Source organism: Cebus imitator, unplaced genomic scaffold (genome assembly GCF_001604975.1).
Source record: "Cebus imitator isolate Cc_AM_T3 unplaced genomic scaffold, Cebus_imitator-1.0 Scaffold141, whole genome shotgun sequence".
In the NCBI taxonomy this organism is placed as follows: Eukaryota; Metazoa; Chordata; class Mammalia; order Primates; family Cebidae; genus Cebus; species Cebus imitator.
The window spans coordinates 1,742,255-1,760,617 of NW_016107456.1; the positions used below are offsets into that span (position 1 = coordinate 1,742,255).

General features: G+C 37.2%; 1 protein-coding gene across 1 annotated transcript in view; it reads right to left on the minus strand.

The window, feature by feature from the left end:
* Positions 1-376: 376 nt before the first annotated feature.
* Positions 377-18,363, minus strand: part of NEIL3 (nei like DNA glycosylase 3) — a 57,554-nt gene continuing 39,567 nt past the window's right edge. The window contains exons 7-10 of the mRNA XM_017542205.2: positions 10,570-10,739; positions 8,701-9,121; positions 2,457-2,631; positions 377-847 (exon numbers count right to left, since the gene is read on the minus strand). Of these exons, the coding sequence (XP_017397694.1) occupies positions 665-847; positions 2,457-2,631; positions 8,701-9,121; positions 10,570-10,739 (949 nt within the window). The 3' untranslated portion in view covers positions 377-664. The remainder of the gene's footprint in view (positions 848-2,456; positions 2,632-8,700; positions 9,122-10,569; positions 10,740-18,363) is intronic.

Sequence of the window (18,363 nt, forward strand, 5' to 3'; positions counted from 1 at the left end):
GATCTCAGCTTACTGCAACCTCTGCCTCTCGGGTTCAAGCGATTCTCCTGCCTCAGCCACCAGAGTAACTGGGACTACAGGCGTCCGCCACCACACCCAGCTAATTTTTGTATTTTTAGTAGAGACAGGGTTTCACCATGTTGGTCAGGCTGGTCTCAAACTCCTGACCTCGTGATACATCTGCCTCAGCCTTCCAAAGTACTGGGATTACAGGCATGAGCCACCGTGCCATGCCAATATCTTTAACCTTATAAATAGTGGTAGTACATAAGAAATGTATTCACTACAGACAGAATATCTTATTTTATTGTGCTGCATAATAATCCTTTCCTAAAAAAAAAAATCACTGCTTCTCCACAGTTACAAGAGACCAAGAGCATACTAAAACACTTTATTGTCATTACTAAATGCATTAAATATACATCCTAAATGGAATATGCTGTACATCTGATAAAGGCAAAAAGAAAACATTCATCAAGGCAAAAAGAAAACAGCCAATGATGGAAAGATGGCACACACAAGAAAAAAAAAAAAAGAACAGTTCTCAAATATTGCAGTAACTTTTCAATGTATCATAGATATTCCACAGCCTTTCTATGAAACGGAGGGGGACCAAACATTATACACAGTTTGAAGAGATTAAATGACAGCAAACCTACAGTTATTAGCATCCAGGAATAATTTTTATTCCTGGCCCATTTTCTGCCCACTGGAAAAAATTGCACTGTTTTTCCTTCCCAAGAGGACACACAAAAAAATTCTTTCCATTGTTAGGTCCAATCTTCAATACTGTTTTCATGATGGAACGTTTGCCATGGTTGCAGAATGGGAAGGACAGATCTGCCCACTGCAGGAAAAAAAGGTAAATTTAGAAGTTTATATAAAAGTTATCATGATGTACAGGCTGTCCCTAGGTGCATGTGATGAGTGCCATATAGTCTTCACTGCTGTTATCATTAATTTGACGTTGTAAAACAGACACTTAGTTTTTGCCCTTAAAAAAAACTTATATCCTAAAAGAAGCATCTCTTTTACAAATTTGTTTGAATCACTCAGAAAACTGCCACAATTCTGAGCTTCCCTGTGTCTGTTTTACAGAAGTTTCTTCAGTCTGTTAAGAATAATTGAAAACTACCAAAATCTTGCTATAATCACCGATAGCCCTGCTATCGGTCTGTTTCAGTTAAAACTGTAAGAGCAGACGAGGCACAGTGGCTCATGCCTTTCATCCCAGCACTTTGAGAAGCTGAGGCTGGAGGATCGCTTGAGTACAGGAGTTTGAACCCAGTCTGGGCAACCCTGTCTCTAAAAAAACTAACCAAAGAAACAAATAAACAAAACAAAACAAAACTGTAAGATCAAAGATTTGTCATGATTTTAGTATTAAACTTTCTTACAAAAAGAAAGAATCAAATAGGGACTTACCCAGACTAAATTTGACAGATTCTATTATATTATTCTTATTAATTTTGACCTTGAGAGATATGAAAAAGGCTATTATATTTTTAGCAATACCATGATTATTGCTAATAATATTTTCCCATTACATCTATAAAAGCTTCTTGAGGAGGAACTCTGTGAATTTTGTGGGGTAGAGTCATATTTTGTTCAGAGATTGAGGTCTAAAATCACTATCCAATTTTCCCTGGGAAATTCCTTAAGAAGGTATCATATTGAAGACAGATATTTGATCTTTTCAAAACGTCCAACCAGAATATCTTTGCTTTAGCACTGAAACATATCAATATTTTCTTTTTTCAGTTCTATTCCAGATGAAGCATAACTAGAAAAAATATGTATCTCTGAACTTTAGAATCACACTCAGCTTGATGAGATGCTCACACGAGGAATACTGGAAGTGAGACCGACTAAACGGACCTGAGGTTCTTATCTCCTATCTTAGGTTCATCTTCAGGGACACATCCACAGAATGGGAAGGCGTGAAGAATCGCCTATTGCTAAACTGCTATTGTGCCATCACGTTTTTGGGTCAAGTGTGGTTAAGTAGGATTTGATAAGGTTAATGTAAATCCCAGGCATGTAAACTGTTTTTCTTATAAACCTTTATCCAGTGCATAAACAAAGGTTTGGATGTAGCACTGAAGTCAGGAAGAACAAATTCTTACCTTGGATTATTATTAGCCACATATGTACTACTATTACTTACTAGTTACTCAATATCTTTCTAACTTTACATGCTACGGGCAACACTTCTAGACTTGTGATTACAAATGTGATATACTCTAACAATGTAATAGCTATTATGTTATTAAATTTTTTTGGCTGAATATCTGAATTTTAAGGTATTCAACATTCAAGATTTAGATTGAATGCCAATACGGCTATTTCAAATTTAAAGGTAAAAGGTCAAACTGGGTAAGTATTGCTACTTGTTACATGTGAATAACCAAAGTATTTAATTACACTGTAGTAAGCTAGATAAATCTTACACATACTTCAAAAAATCCACATTGTGCTTCTCTAGGTAGAGGACAGGCATAAAAGTGCCTGCCCTTGTTTTCACCATCCTTCCTCACGACTCGTAGAATGCAGAGGCGGTTGTGTTTATTACAGCGAGGACTGCCAGGATATAAGGTACGAGGGCCATCTGTCATAGTAATTTGAAGTTCACTGTAATGACAGGTTGTAAAATCAGTACAGCATAAGAGTGCTAAAGGGACCGTTCACAACACTTTACCCCCACATGTCAGATTTTCACTTGTACGGAGAAATTTGATCAAAAAGTGGACCATGACATTAGGTAATTACACAAACTGCGGTCTTTATTCTTTGTTTTCCCAGGTAATTCTCATTTATTTCCAAAGTTACCTATGTACCTAAAACACATCATTTAAATTTCTAAAGAACAAAATCAAATTTTATTTTTCATTTGTGATATTCAGTTCTTTTCTTACCCAATATTACACTGTAGCCACTTTTATTTCTTCTAAAATATTCTCAAGTCCAGGTTCTCCATTCCCACTGGCCCCAAAGTAGCTAGTCACAATCTTCTCTAATTATTTTCTCATCGGTAGCAAACTCTCATCAATGGCTCTGACAAGGCCATAGAAATCACTCTATCTGCTGTCCACTTTAAAGACAATTTTCTATGCTTTTCTTTGATCAAGAGTACTGTAATAGTCACAATCATATTCCTGCAAGAAACAGGCTGCCTGGCAGAGAGCAAAAATGTGAATTTTGTAAAGCTAGCAGAGAAGCTTTATCTTCCCCTACAATTAGGATCAAGAGTATTTGGAGGTTATCCTCACAGCCAGTGTACGCAAGCTATAAACAGAATTTTCTTTTTGAAAAGAAGCTTAATTTTCTATGTTGTACATACTTTAATAATGCCTTTATAAGAGTTAGTTTTTAAATAAACTAGTTAATGAGAAAGTGTTCACATTCATTAAACGCAGAAGTGTCCCCTTAATGTTCCTATTTTTTAAAAATTAATGATAAAACAGTTCATCCCTTCTCATCTTTTTGGTAAATTTCTAAAGAACAAAATATCATTCTTAAATAACGGTTAAAAATACTTTAAAAAAATCAAATATGATTTCCCGTTTTCCTTGTTTCCTAAACTGCACTTTTTACCCACTCGTTTCCATAATGATGCTTCAATGCATTGTATGTAATTGAAATGTTCAGAGAATGCAATCTTTTATTTCTGATGAGATTTACTGAAATTAATTTATCTAACAGATACTTAAATATACTGCTTTAAATATGTTTGCTGGGATGAACTCAAACATTCTGAGGGCAGTTTTCTAAGGTTTCTTCGATAGCCATTTGTAAAGTAAGAGCAGTTGTAGCCATTGATAAATAAATCATGATCATTAAATTCTTCACCAGCAACTATTTTGTTGGTACCTTGTTCAGGGTAGAGGGGTGGTGGTTGCATTTTAGAGTCATGGGTAAAACACAGAAATAGGAAAGCTGAGAGGCAAAGAACTTTTCTTTTCCACAACCTTTCAGTTCACCGATTCCCTCCAAAACTCCATTTCACCAATCTCCTCCAAAACTTTAACTACAAGAACAGCCAAATGTCTGAACAGTTGTAGCGAAGTCAAGAGATTTCACAATTAAGGCAACTGGTTCATAAACAATGCTTTCTTTAACAAAATTAAAGGAGAAAAGATTAAGAGTATTAACAGAAATGAATGAAATGATGCTTTCTTCTTAAAAATTATGTGCACATAAAAAGTTTTATATCTTATTTTGGAGGTGGCTGTTTTGGATAATGGTTGAACATTTTCTAACCCACTTGTTTCAACCTAGAAAACTCCAGGGTTCCACATATCCAGGAAGAGGTTTAGATTCTCTTACTATTAAAGCTTTTCTCAGGAAAAAGGCGAAGGTAGAAGGCAGGACTTAAATAGAAAGGACAGGCCCAAATGTCTTCTTTCCACCTTCCACTCCATTTCTTCCTTTAAAAGTTAAATTAAAAACATAACCACATGCGATCTTATTCTTGGTACTCAGAGTGTGGTCCACGGACCAGAAGCATCAGCATCACCCAGAGCTTGTTGAAAAATACAGACATATGCATCCCTACTCCAGATTGCCTGCAGAATCAGAATCTGCATGTTAGCAGGATTCCCAGGTGATTCGTATGCACATTAAGTTGTGACACACTGAGATAATGTAACCAAGACACTGATGCCACCTGTGACCACATGGGCTCTACATATGTATGGCTAATCTTAATTTTATGATAGAAAACATTACCCAGGATAATTAAATGTTATGGTTAACGGAGGATATCTTAGTTCCTCTTTGTTTTAATCATCTGAAAACTTTCTAAAATGTGGCAGATTTCTTAGTTAAATGTAGCATACAGAATTGTCAATTTCAGTGATCACGACCATCATTTTGAATATTAACGCTGGGTTATAAATGATCAGGAGCTGGCAAACCTTTTCAGATAACATATTTTAGGCTTGTTGGTCTTATGGTCTAAGTCTGTTACCACGAAAAGTAGCCACAGAAAATATCTAAACAAATGGAAATAAGCTTTTCACAACCAGGTGGTGGGGTGGATTTGGCCTTGCTGGCTGTAGTCTGCTCATGTACATGTCATGAGACTCCAGAACAATGCCTGAGGCATAATAGATTCTCAATACTTATTAATAAATAAAACTGAACTGAGACTAGACAAAAACTATCATCAAGAAGAAAGACATTACTAAGCACAGATCTGTAATTTTAAAGTGAATATTATTTTTTCACAGTCAATTTAACAGTTTAACTCAGGGGTGTCCAATCTTTTGGCTTCTCTGGGCCACATTGGAAGAAGAAGAAGAGCTGTCTTGGGCGACACATAAAATACACTAATACTAATGATAGCTGATGAGCTTTAAAAAAATCAACAAAAAACTCACGTTTTAGGAAAGTTTATGAATTTGTGTTGGGCTGCATTCCAAGCCATCCTGGGCTGCATGTGGCTCACAAGTCTTGGGTTGGACAAGTTTGGTTTAACTTATTTGATAGGTAGGGTGGTTCATTATAGTAAAAATACTGTCTGAATTTTTTTGGATTAATCAGTCCAACTGAATGTAGATTTTGTCACACAGGATTATTTCAAGGATTAAAAAAAAAACAAAAGTGAAATGACTCATTCTGGATGATCCCAGGTGGTTCTGAAATCGTTAGGCTGAGAACTCCAAGAAGTAACCCGGAAACAAGGACATGGTGTCAGTACTTGCACTGGTGATTAAAGATGGATCTTCAACACCCCTGACGGCAGCAAACATGAGAAAATATTAATGATTTTGTTACTGTCATTTCACCCTTCTATGTGAGCCTTTGCACGAACTCAAGAAAAATTTCAACCTACAACACATGCATTCCTTGAAAATGCATCACTGTGTTTTGCTCTGTGTTGACAATAATTGGATCGACAACTTAAACTGTTTCTAGTAATTATTCTTAACTGCTTAAAAATGGGTTCAATCATCTAATTTAAAAGCCAATAGCTGGAGAGTGTACACATCTATCTCAAGACCAATCAGAAAATATGCCTCATCAACATTGCATGTATTGTGTGGTAATGAGAACAGTAATTAAGAGAACAAAAGTCAAAGTAATTATCATATAATATTAAAGAAAAAATAAACTGGCTATAAATTATGAATGGACCACCTGCTTTAATAGTATTATGCTGTGAGCTTCTGCTAGGCATCTTGTCCACAAGATGAACACTAGAGCTGTCAGACAAGGAGAAAAATGAAATAAATGACAGTAATTTGCAATTTATTCCTTGTAAAGTAGCTGGGTGCAGAAGGGCTGCTGGGTGAATTTATTTCATCCCTTGACATTTATTCTGCTGGTTGATCTTGATTGATTGTGGAGTCTCAGTCCTGGTGTTCTTATATTCAATAGATACGCAGGTTGCGGCATTTCTAAGTAATGCTGTGCACTGTGATTAATCATATGATCCTATCACTAATGGCTTATGAAGGAATCATTTAAATTTAAGGTTACATTAATGTTTTTAAAATCCCTAATTCATTAGTTAAATTGTCTAAGATTTTCTACAAAGCACTAAGAGAATAAAAATATGCCAAGATATTTCACCTAGGTACAACGAATGCCACAATATTTTAAGATTATCGCTTCTACTTTCCACTTCAGCCATGGAACAGGAAAGACTGGAAATGATTTTCTCCTCCAGGATAGCCTCCCAAACATTCTTAACTAACTTCCATCATGAAGCATTAACTAGGGTTAAAGTGAAAAGGTGGTGGATTTATCCAGTCAGTTAAAAGTTCAGCCCGCATTGCTTCATTCAAATATGAGTATGTGAACAAAACTTAAACCAGTTATCATAAATGATTACGAACAAAACATTAAAAAAACAGTCAAGGATAAGTCATCAGGATTAACTGATGGTAAATTTAGAGTTGGAATAGGAAACTTGGAGTAAATGCATCTACTGAGCAAAGACTGTCTCAGAATTTGTTATGAAATAAGCTTTAAGGATTCCTACAGGTCGATCTAGGAGTTTACACCAAATGGTCCCTCATCTCACTGCTGAGAGGAGGCATCTACCTACCAGGAAAGGCATAGTTAATAAGAGGAAAAAACGGTGAATCTCAGAATTCCACCAGAGATTACCCTAGGTCCCAATCAAAGCACGCCCCTCCATATCCGTAGGTTCCCAATCCATGAATTCAACCAACCTTGGATTGAAAATATTTGGAAACAAAAAAATAATAATAATGAAACAATAAAAAAAAGTATACAAAGAAAACTCAAAACAGTATAACAATTATTTACACAGCCTTTACATTGAATTCAGTATTATAAGAAGTAATGCAGAGATGATTTAAAGTATATGAAAAGGTGTGCATAGATGATATGCAAGGACTATGCCATTTCATATTGGGGACTTGAGCATCTTGCAGATTTTGGTATCCTGTCATGTTGCCTGTAACTTACGATAAAAATGGAAATGCTGGCAGGGCGCGGTGGCTCATGCCTGTTAACCCAGCATTTTGGGAGGCAGAGGCGAGCGAATCAGCTGTGGTCAGCAGTTCTAGACCAGCCTGGCCAACATGGTGAAACCTTGCCTCTACAGAAAATACAAAAACTAGCCAGGCATGGTGGCGTGCGCCTGTAATCCCAGCCACTCGGGAGGCTGAGGCAGGAGAATTGCTTGAACCCGGGAGGTGGAGGTTGTAGTGAGCCAAGATCACGCCACTGCACTCCAGTGTGGAAGACAGAGCAAGACTCCATCTCATAAAAGAAAGAAAAGAAAAAGAAAAAAAGGAAATATTAAGTTTCCTGTGTTCTGGTTAAAATAAATCTGTAAATCTAGTAGACTAGCTCAGGAGTCTTCAGGTTTTCCTGTGAAGATCTTGGATTACTTAGATAAAATTGGAGTTTATGTGATTGAAATGCCTTGTCAAGGCCTTTTGCTGAGTTTTGGGGGGAAAGATGGTCACAGTTTGTTTTTTTATTTAAGCTGGGCTACTCAGAAGATGTCTCAAGTTATGAACCAGAGATCTGCTAGTACTTTGTTTTGTTTTTCTCATGAAAATTTGTGTGGTTCCTAACTAATTTTAGTTGCTCAGATGTTTGCTAATTCTAAATAATAGCATTTGTTAAACTTGCAAGGTAAATCTGTTAAATAGAGAAAGTAAATTTAGATAAACTGATAGGCTAGATAAGGTTTACTCTAAGATGTGAAAGATCTAAAGTCAATTTCTTTATTAAAGGTAGGAAGAGATATGACTTTATTCGAATACGTTTCATTATCTTTGTATCTGGTATAAAGCAAAAGAGACACATTGATAGGTAATTTACTTACTCTTCGGGGTGACGATCTGAATCTAGTAAGTTTCCTTTATTCCTAGGATATAAAAGGCTATGACTTTATTCAAGTACTTGATCCACCTTGTTATATCAACTGGTATGAAGTGTGAAAGATGTGAATGTAATAACTTTTCTTATTTCTTAAAGATAGAGAAATATCTAAAAAGATTCTTTAAAATATTAGTTTGTCTCTATTTTGTTATACCAATAACTGACATGAGACAAAAAAAGTGACCAATATACTCTTGTTATTTAAGACTTGTTAATATCCTTGAATTTTCCCAAAGGATGTGAAAGAGAAATGATTTGCAGTCAAAAACTCCATCTCAAAAAAAAAAAAAAAAAAAGTAACTGTCTTAAAGACCAAAGTTAAAAACATCATACCTGTTAGAATATCCAGGGTTGTAGCTTTTAAGATCTGGTGATGAGTAGTGGGCTGTTTTCAGTTTTTTATGTGTTGGACTGAATAACTTAGATTCTGAACTGATTGTAGGTGATACGTTTGCTTTGCTGGATAGTTGAGTTATATCGTTTGTTCTCTTCTTGGAGGGGTGCTGGGTATCGCTCAAACAAACCGTAGGAGGAGGAAATATTTGAAACTCCTCATCTAGTATCTGGTTTTGTTTGGTTTTTCTTTCCAAAGTACTGGATTTATTGCTAAAATCAGTCAAGACAAGAGTTGTAGTTCCAAATGTAGTTTTCCTGTTGATCTTTACTTCTGTATGAGGTTTTCCAAAAGTATTACATGGGTACTTCACTAAGTTGCTGAAGGCAGTAGAATTTTCTTCATTCTTGACCACTGAATCTGGAAGAAGAGATAAGTAATTCTGCAATAGTCCTATAAATATAACTACTGACTATGTGAAACATCTTTTTATTTGATCAAAATATTTATGTCACTTTATTACGATGAAATATATAGAACTAATCATACAAAGTTAGTTTGGGGAAGTCAGAATCAATCATCTTCTGGCTAGGAAATGAAATACTATGTAAAATGTAAAATTTCAACTTACAGAAACCCAGAGATGGGTTTAACAAAGATTTATATTTGCTTTTTATGATGTTTAAGCATTTAAAGGTCATTCAGCTATCAGTTTTGCTAATATTAGGCAAAGTATTAAAAAGTGGTAATTAAGAGATGATGTCCCATAAAGCTTTAGGTCAGTAGTTACAGACCTGTTTCTAGACTAACAGGACTGTTTCTGTGAATGGAAAGACAAAGTGAAGGCTTATTTAAAATAAGTAAAGATGAATTACAAAGACTTAAATCTATTAAATACAGTGTTTCAACAAAGTATCAGACGATTTTGAAATCTGTCCAATAATACATTTTATATCATCATTAAGATGTCTTTCTGACTCAGAAACATTAACAATATAATAGTTAATGAGACATAAATGCATTTCAGAATGTTGAATTCAGTGTGGCAACCTAAGATCGTGGTTTTCCATGGGTTCTGTCTCTGCTGAAGGATACTAAAGAAGAAGGGATAGAAATAGGAGATGCAGCAAAGCTGTACAACGGGTGATGTCTGTCTTTCTGGCCCAGGGAACAAAACACAATATGACAGTTAACACAGAGTGGGGGTCCATAAGTCAACAATGAACTTTCTCATCTCTAATTAAGAAAAGAAATAACACTTTGAGAATACAATAGAAGCCGCAGCAATGAAATGGCTCTTAATCACAGGTTTCCTCTGAGGTTTTACATGTTCTAAATGCATGAAATCGTGAGCTATAAAGAGTTATTTTGAAGGATGTCAATGAAATCAGTACAATTGTCTGGGTAAAGATTTTAATAACAAGGGGTAGAAGGGATAAAGAAGAGAAAAAATTCAGCATTTTTCTATTCCACCTGCAAAGATATTCTTACAGAAATCCTCCCTTTCAATTTATGAAACACTTGGGCTGAATAACAAACTCGAAAGTTGCTGAAATCTGCATAAAACAAAGCTTTATTGAATAATTCATTAGAAACAGTAGAGAACAGATGTGATCATCTCCGTTTTTTTGAGATACAAAGGCACATACTGTTTTAGGACAAGCATGTTTTCCCTCCCTGTTAAAAAAAAATACTCAACAGACTATTAGCATAGTTTACATGCAAAACTGGCAATTCCTTTAAACCTCTGAGAAAGAAAGTATTTTATTTAGTTAGGGAATATCAAGATGGAGCAAGATACATTCCTCACTTTGTATAATTTACCCTCTTAGAAATGTAACAAACTCAAAATCAAAATTCAGTCTTACCAATAGGCCTTGAGGTCAAGCAAGCATCACATGCCTTAGAAGAGGGCTTATTTATTAAAGTGCAGACCACACATGTCCACTGCTCTTCAGACTTCTGAGCCACAGAGTCCATAATATGATCCACCCTGCTAGGTGTCCAACTGATTACACTATTTCTAGTCGGTAGCTTGCTGTAAGATAATTTTTAAACTTAATCATTAACATTGTTATTGCCTTATTCTTGTCTGAGTATTTTAGAAATGATTACAGAACCATTAATACCCCAGCGCTATTTCTTTATTATTGCTTAGAAGTTAGAACTATATCTTAATTTTTTTTTCTTTGTAGAGATGGGGTCTTGCTATGTCATCCAGGTTGGAGGGCAGTGGCACCATCATAGTTCACCAGAGCCTTGAACTCCTGGACTCATGCAGTCTTCCCACCTGAATCTCCTGAGTAGCTTGGACTACAGGTTCACATCAGCATGCTTGGCTAATTTTTAGTAGAGATGGTATGCTATGTTGCCTAGGCTGGTCTTGAACTCCTGGCCTCAAGTAATCTTCTTGCCTTACCCTCCTAAAGTGCTGGGAGTAAGGTGTGAGCCACCATACCTGGCCAGGGTAAAATGTTTTCACCTGGACCCTACTAATTTTGTTAAAGTGAGAACTATCAAATAAAAGTTATTTAGAGTCAAATAATTGAGTGCATTTTTTTAACCAACTAAAAATATTTAGTATCACATTAGGAAGTATTTCTCAAATAATATTTTAAGTAATTGCTATATTACCAAAACAAAACTAAAATACCTTTATTCAATTAAATTATGGGAAAATACACCTATGCAGAAATTAGAGGATTTGAAAGATGTGAAAGTTTTATATTCATGTGCGTAGGGAAAAAAAAACTCAGGAAACTCTAGAATTTCCCTACAATATCTGCTGAGCACTATATACATTCATTAATCCATAATGATAATAAAAGATATCTCTTTGTCTTATTTCCCTTCATGTAAAACTGTTTCATGGTGGACAGCTGATTAATAGATTAGCAAGCAAACAATAAAACCAACCCTGATTTTTGGCCACAAATGTAAATCTTGATTCTCCATCTGAGGTTCTTTACTGACCATGTATTTTTACACAAAATGCCTTTATACGGCTGCGACATAGTCCTACTCTCTAAAGCACAGCTAGCTGTAGGTCTGCAACTAGAGCATGTCACGTGCTTATGCAACCATGGCAGCATCACAGATTCCCTTCCGGATCCTAAACATTAATACTGACAAAAGGTCTTCCAGGTAAAGGCTATGTATCTTACATTTCAGAACATGAGTTCTTTGACTTTCAAAGGTAACCTTCTCTCCTGTAACATTTTGTTGTTTACATATAATTATACTAGTTTTAAAATTCAGGCGTGTCTGGTAAAATAATAAATAGCATAAGAAAACCTGAAAGTAAGATATATCTCATTAGGATTCTTTTATCTTTACTTACCTTGACTTTTAATGCCACTCAGTGTTTATTATCCCTATGGAACATCAGATCTTCTACAGAATTTGTTTATTTGACCTAATCTCTGTCCTCTACTAACATACTTTGAAAGGCAGCATGATGCATTTATCTATAATTAAAGGCAATTTAAATGACCTTTAGATTTTCAACGTGCTCCAACTTTTCCCTATTTTCATTTTCTTCTGTCCTATAAGTTTCCTTAATCATAAGGAGAATTTTATTGTTACATACGGAGCCTTTGGAAACATTCTTTCCTTACTGCTCCATTTCTTCATCATCCAATAATAAATTCTTCCCAGTCTCCACTTGGATATGTAACAAGAATCTCAAACTTAATGTGTTGTAGTAGAGTGAATAACGGCCTCCCAAAGACAACAGGTCACAATTCCAGGAATCTATAAATGTTACTTTATAAAGATGGAGGGTTTTGCAGATGTAATTACAGATCTTGGCATAGAGAGATTATTTTGGATTAGCCCGTGGTCCCTTAACCCAATCGTAAGTATTTTTATAAAAGAGAGGCAGCTGGGCAAGGTGGCTCATGACTGTAATCCCAGCACTTTGGGAGGCTGAGGCGGGCAGATCACCTGAGGTTGGGAGTTCAAGACCACCCTGACCAACATTGGAGAAACCCCCATCTCTACTAAAAATACAAAATTAGCTGGGTGTGGTGGTGCATCCCTGTAATCCCAGCTACTCAGGAGGCTGAGTATCGCTTGAACCCGGGAGGCAGAGGTTGTGGTGAGCTGAGATCTCGCCATTGCACTCCAGCCTGGGCAATACAAGAGCAAAATTCCATCTCAAAAAAAAAAAAAAGAGAGAGAGAGAGAGAGAGAAGCAGAGGGAGATTTGATACACACCAAAGAGAAGGCAAAGAGACCACAGAGGCAGAGGCTGCATGCAGTGATGTAGCCACACATGAAAGAATGCTGGCAGCACCAGAAGTGAGAAGAGGAAAGGAATAGGATTCCCCCCTAGTGCCTCCAGAGGGAGCACGGTCCTACCTACACCTTTATTTTAGTCCAATGAAACTGATGTTGAGCTTTTGGCATCCAATATTTGAATGAATCCATTTGTGTTACTTTAAGCTACCAAGGTCATGATCATTTATGACAGCAGCCACAGAAAATGAATACAGATAAAACTCATGATCCACCAATCTGCAGTTCTACTAGTCCATCTCATGTCAGTAAATGGCAACAGCATCACTCAATTGATCAGGCCCAGACGTAGAAGTCATCCTTAATACTTTTTTTCCTCACATTCCCGCCTTCAAGTCTATCAGCAAATCCTGTAGGGTCTGCTGCAGATGCAGATTTACATGAAGCAAAAGAAGTTCAACTTTCCATGGCTTGGTGTGTCCTCTTTGGACTGGGATGGGCAGCATGGAGAACGGGAGCCATAACTCAACCACATGCTGGGGGTTCAGAGTGTTGCAGGCAGAGGTAGTCCCGGGGCCTGGGTGCTGCCAATATCACCTCACATCTGCTCAGTGCCCAGGGACAATGTTGCCTTGGTGACCTCAAGGAGCAGGTGGACTCTGCCCTGAAGCTTGAGGAGAAGGACCTGAACAAGAGATGCTGCATCATTCTGTGTTCACAGGCCACCATAATCCAGGCTGCCAGGCCACTCTACCCCACACCACCCACCCTAACCTGGTAGAATTGAGAAACCTGAGGCACCTGAGGAAGATCAAAGGGCTAGAGTTCTCAAAGTCAAGTCCTCAGGCCAGCAGCATGGACATCACGTGGGAACGTGTTAGACATGCAGATTCTCAGGCCCCTCGCCAGACCCACTGAATCCCCAGCTCTGGGGGTGGGGCCTGGCAATCTGTTTTCATACGCCCTTCAGAAAATGCTGGTACACACTAAAGTCTGAGAGACACTGCTCTCAGGGTTTCCTTATAGATGAGAAGTAATGCTGAAATAACATATGGGGAAGTTGGAGATACGTCACTGTCGACAACTGTGAAGCTAAAAGTTTTCTCATCTAGCCATAATAAAAGATGCAATGATATTGTTGGTGGCCATATGAAAAGGCAATCAAGGAGTTTGCAGCCAAAAACATGAGGGAACACAATTACACAGCTGTGTCAGGCAGTGAACTAATAATATTTCATTTTTTCTGATGTTTGTGGTGTTTAAGAAATATAATTTGTTGTGATTTCTTATTCTAAATATTCACATTAGAACCTAACGTTGTAGTCATATTTTTAAATTGTTTTTCATAAATAAGGCCCCCTCAATTATAAAAATTTCAGTCCTTAATCCTACCTCAACTTCCAAAATTATCCTAAACGCGACATTTTTTTCCCACCACTTCCACTCTCTTCCCTGTCACCAGCATTTGCCACCTGCACTACTGCTGAGAGCCCCCGATGCTGCCACTTCACTCTGGTTCCACGACCATCACTTTCCCACACAGCAGCCTAAATAATCCTCAGAAAGCCCAAGTCAGTTCATGCTGCCCTCCTGCTCAAAATCTCCCAATGGCCCCAGCTCAAACTATTGACAACAGTTGCCAGAGTGATTGATCTTCTCAAACATAAGTCAGTTATTTCACACCCATTCAAAATCCTCCAAAGGCTCCCATACTACTCAGAATAAAGTGGAAACGTCTTTTCTCGGACAAGTCAAGTCTGCATGCTCCTTGGCTCCTCCCAAGCAGAGACGCTCCCTCTGTCTCTCACTCTCTCTGCTTGGTCAGTCACACATGCCTTCTTTCTCTTCTTTGAACAACTCAGAAGCTTCATGCTTTTCTGGGCTACCTTCTTTGAAAATTTTACCCCAACCCCAGATTGTTACAAGTCATCAGGTCTTTTCAAATCTCCTCCTCAGGGACTAATCTGTCCACCCTATCAAAAAGGAGCCCTCACCGTCGCTATCCCCTACCGTGGCTGATGTTCTTGAGAACACGAATCACCTCTTATCATTGCCTCATGTCTTATACACGTATGTATAGATACGTTTTTCTTTCTCTTGAGGCAGAATCTCACTCTGTCTCAAGAAAGGGATGAAGGAAGATTTACCAAGCAAGTGGAGAGCAAAAAAAGAGCAGGGATTACAATCGTAGTCTCTGATAAAGCAGACTTTAAACCAACAAAGATCAGAAGAGACAAAGAAGGGCACATAACAACAAAGGGATCAATGCAACAAGAAGAGCTAACTATCTTAAGTATATATACACCCAATATAGGAGCGCCCACATACATAAAGCAAGTTCTTAATGAACTACCAAGAGACGTAGACTCCCACACAATAATAGTGGGAGACTTTAACACTCCACTGTCAATATTAGACAGATCAATGAGACAGAAAATTAACAAGGATATCCAGGACTTGAACTCAGATCTGGACCTAATAGACATCTACAGAGCTCTCCACCCCAAATCCACAGAATATACACTCTTCTTAGCACCACATCACATTTACTCAAAAATTGACCACATAATTGGAAGTGAAACACTCCTCAGCAAATGCAAAAGAACAGAAATCATAACAAACAGTCTCTCAGACCACACTACAATCAAATTAGATCTCAGGATTAAGAAATGCACTCAAAACTGCACAACTTCACGGAAAGTGAATAACCTGCTCCTGAATGACTACTGGATAAATAACAAAACAAAGGCAGAAATAAAGGTGTTCTTAGGAGACCGAAGGACAATGCACCAGAATCTCTGGGACACATTTAAAGCAGTGTATAGAGGGAAATTTATAGCACTGGATGCCCGCAAAAGAAATGAGGAAAGATCTAAAATCAACACCCTAATGTCACAATTAAAAGAATTAGAGGAGCAAGATCAACAAATTCAAAAGCCAGCTAGCAGAAGACAAGAAATAATCAGAAGATCAGAGCAGAACTGAAGGAGAGACACAAAACCCTTAAAAAAAAAAATCAATGAATCCAGGAGCTATTATTTTTTAAAGGTCAACAAAACAGACTACTAGCCAGACTAATAAAGAAGAAAAGAGAGAAGAATCAAATAGATGTAATAAAAATGATAAAGAGAAGATCACCACTGATGCCACAGAAATATGAACTACCATAAGAGAATACTACAAACACTCTATGTAAATAAACCAGTAAATATAGAAGAAATTAATAAATTCCTAGACATTTACACCCTCCCAAGACTAAACCAAGAAGTTGAATCCCTGAATAGACCAAAAACAAGGTCTGAAATTGAGGCAGCAATTAATAGCCTACCAACCCAAAAAAGTCCAGGACCAGACAGGTTCACAGTCAAATTCTACCAGAGGTACAAAGAGGAGCTGGTACCATCCCTTCTGAAACTATTCCAAATAATGCAAAAAGAAGGAATCCTCCCTAACTCATTTTATAAGATCAACATCAACAACTAAAAAAGAAATTTTCACGCCAATATCCATGATGAATATTGATGCAAAAAATTTCAATTAAATACTGGCAAACTGAAACAAACAGCACATCGAAAAGCTTATCCATCATGATCAAGTCAACTCCATCCCTGGGACGCAAGGCTGGTTCAACATACGTGAATCTATAAACATAATCCAACACATAAACAGAACCAAAGACAAAAACCCCATGATTATCTCAATAGATACAGAGAAAATCCAACAGCCCTTTATGCTAAACACTCTCAATAAACTAGGTTTTGATGGAACGTATCTCAAAATAGTTAGAGCTATTTATGACAAACTCACAACCAATATCATACTGAATGGGCAAAAAGTGGAAGCAATCCCTTTGAAAGCTGGCATAAGACAAGAATGCCCTCTCTCACCACTCCTATTCAACATAGTATTGGAAGTTCTGGCCAGGGCAATCAGGCAAGAAAAAGAAATAAAAGGTATTCAATTAGGAGAAGTGGAAGTCAAATTGTCTCTGTTTGCAGATGACATAATTGTATGTCATTACGAAGACCCCATCGTCTCAGCCCAAAATCTCCTTAAGATGAAAAGCAACTTCAACAAAGTCTCAGGATACACAATCAATGTGCAAAAATCACAAGCATTCCTATATATCAGTAATAGACAAAGACTCAAATCATGAGTGAACTCCCATTTACAATTGCTACAAAGAGAATAAAATACCTAGGAATACAACTAACAAAGGATATAAAGGACCTCTTCAAGGAGAACTACAAACCACTGCTCAAGGAAATAAGAGAGGACACAAACAAATGGAAAAACATTCCATGCTCACGGTTAGGAAGAATCAATATTATGAAAATGGCTATACTGCCCAAAGTAATTTATTGATGCAATGCTATCTCCATCAAGCTACCATTGACTTTCTTCACAGAATTGAAAAAAACCACCTTAAGCTTCATATGGAACCAAAAGAGAGTCCACATAGCCAAGACAATCCTAAGCAAAAAAAAACAAAGCTGGAGGTATCACACTACCTGACTTCAAACTACAATACAAGGCTACAGCAATCAAAACAGCATGCTACTGGTACCTAAACAGAGATACAGACCAATGGAACAGGATAAAGGCCTCAGAAAAAATGCCAAACATCTACAACCATCTGATCTTTGACAAACCTGACATCAACAAGCAATGGGGAAAGGATTCCCTGTTCAATAAATGGTGTTGGGAAAAGTGGCTAGCCATATGCAGAAAGCTGAAACTGGATTCCTTCCTTACACCTGACACAAAAATTAACTCCAGATGGATTAAAGACTTAAACATAAGAACTACCACCATAAAAACCCTAGAAGAAAACCTAGGCAGTACCATTCAGGACATAGGCATGGGTAAGGACTTCATGACTAAAACACTAAAAGCATTAGCAACAAAAGCCAAAATAGGCAAATGGGATCTAACTAAACTTAAGAGCTTCTGCACAGCAAAATAAACTATCATTAGAGTGAACTGGCAACCAGCAGAATGGGAAAAGAATTTTGCAATCTACCATTAGACAAAGGGCTAATATCCAGAATGAACAAAGAACAAATGTATAAGAAAAAACAAACAACCCCACCAAAAAGTGGGCAAAAAATATGAACACACTTCTCAAAAGAAGACATTTATGCAGCCAACAAACATGAAGAAAAGCTCATCATCACTAGTCATTAGAGAAATGCAAATCAAAACCACATGGAGATACCACCTCATGCCGGTTGGAATGGCGATCATTAAAAAAGCAAGAGACAACAGATGCTGGAGAGGATGTGGAGAAACAGGAACGCTTTTACATTGTTGATGGGAGCGTAAATTAGTTCAACCATTGTGGAAGACAGTGTGGCGATTCCTCGAGGACCTAGAAACAGAAATACCATTTGATCCAGCAATCCCATTACTGTGTATATACC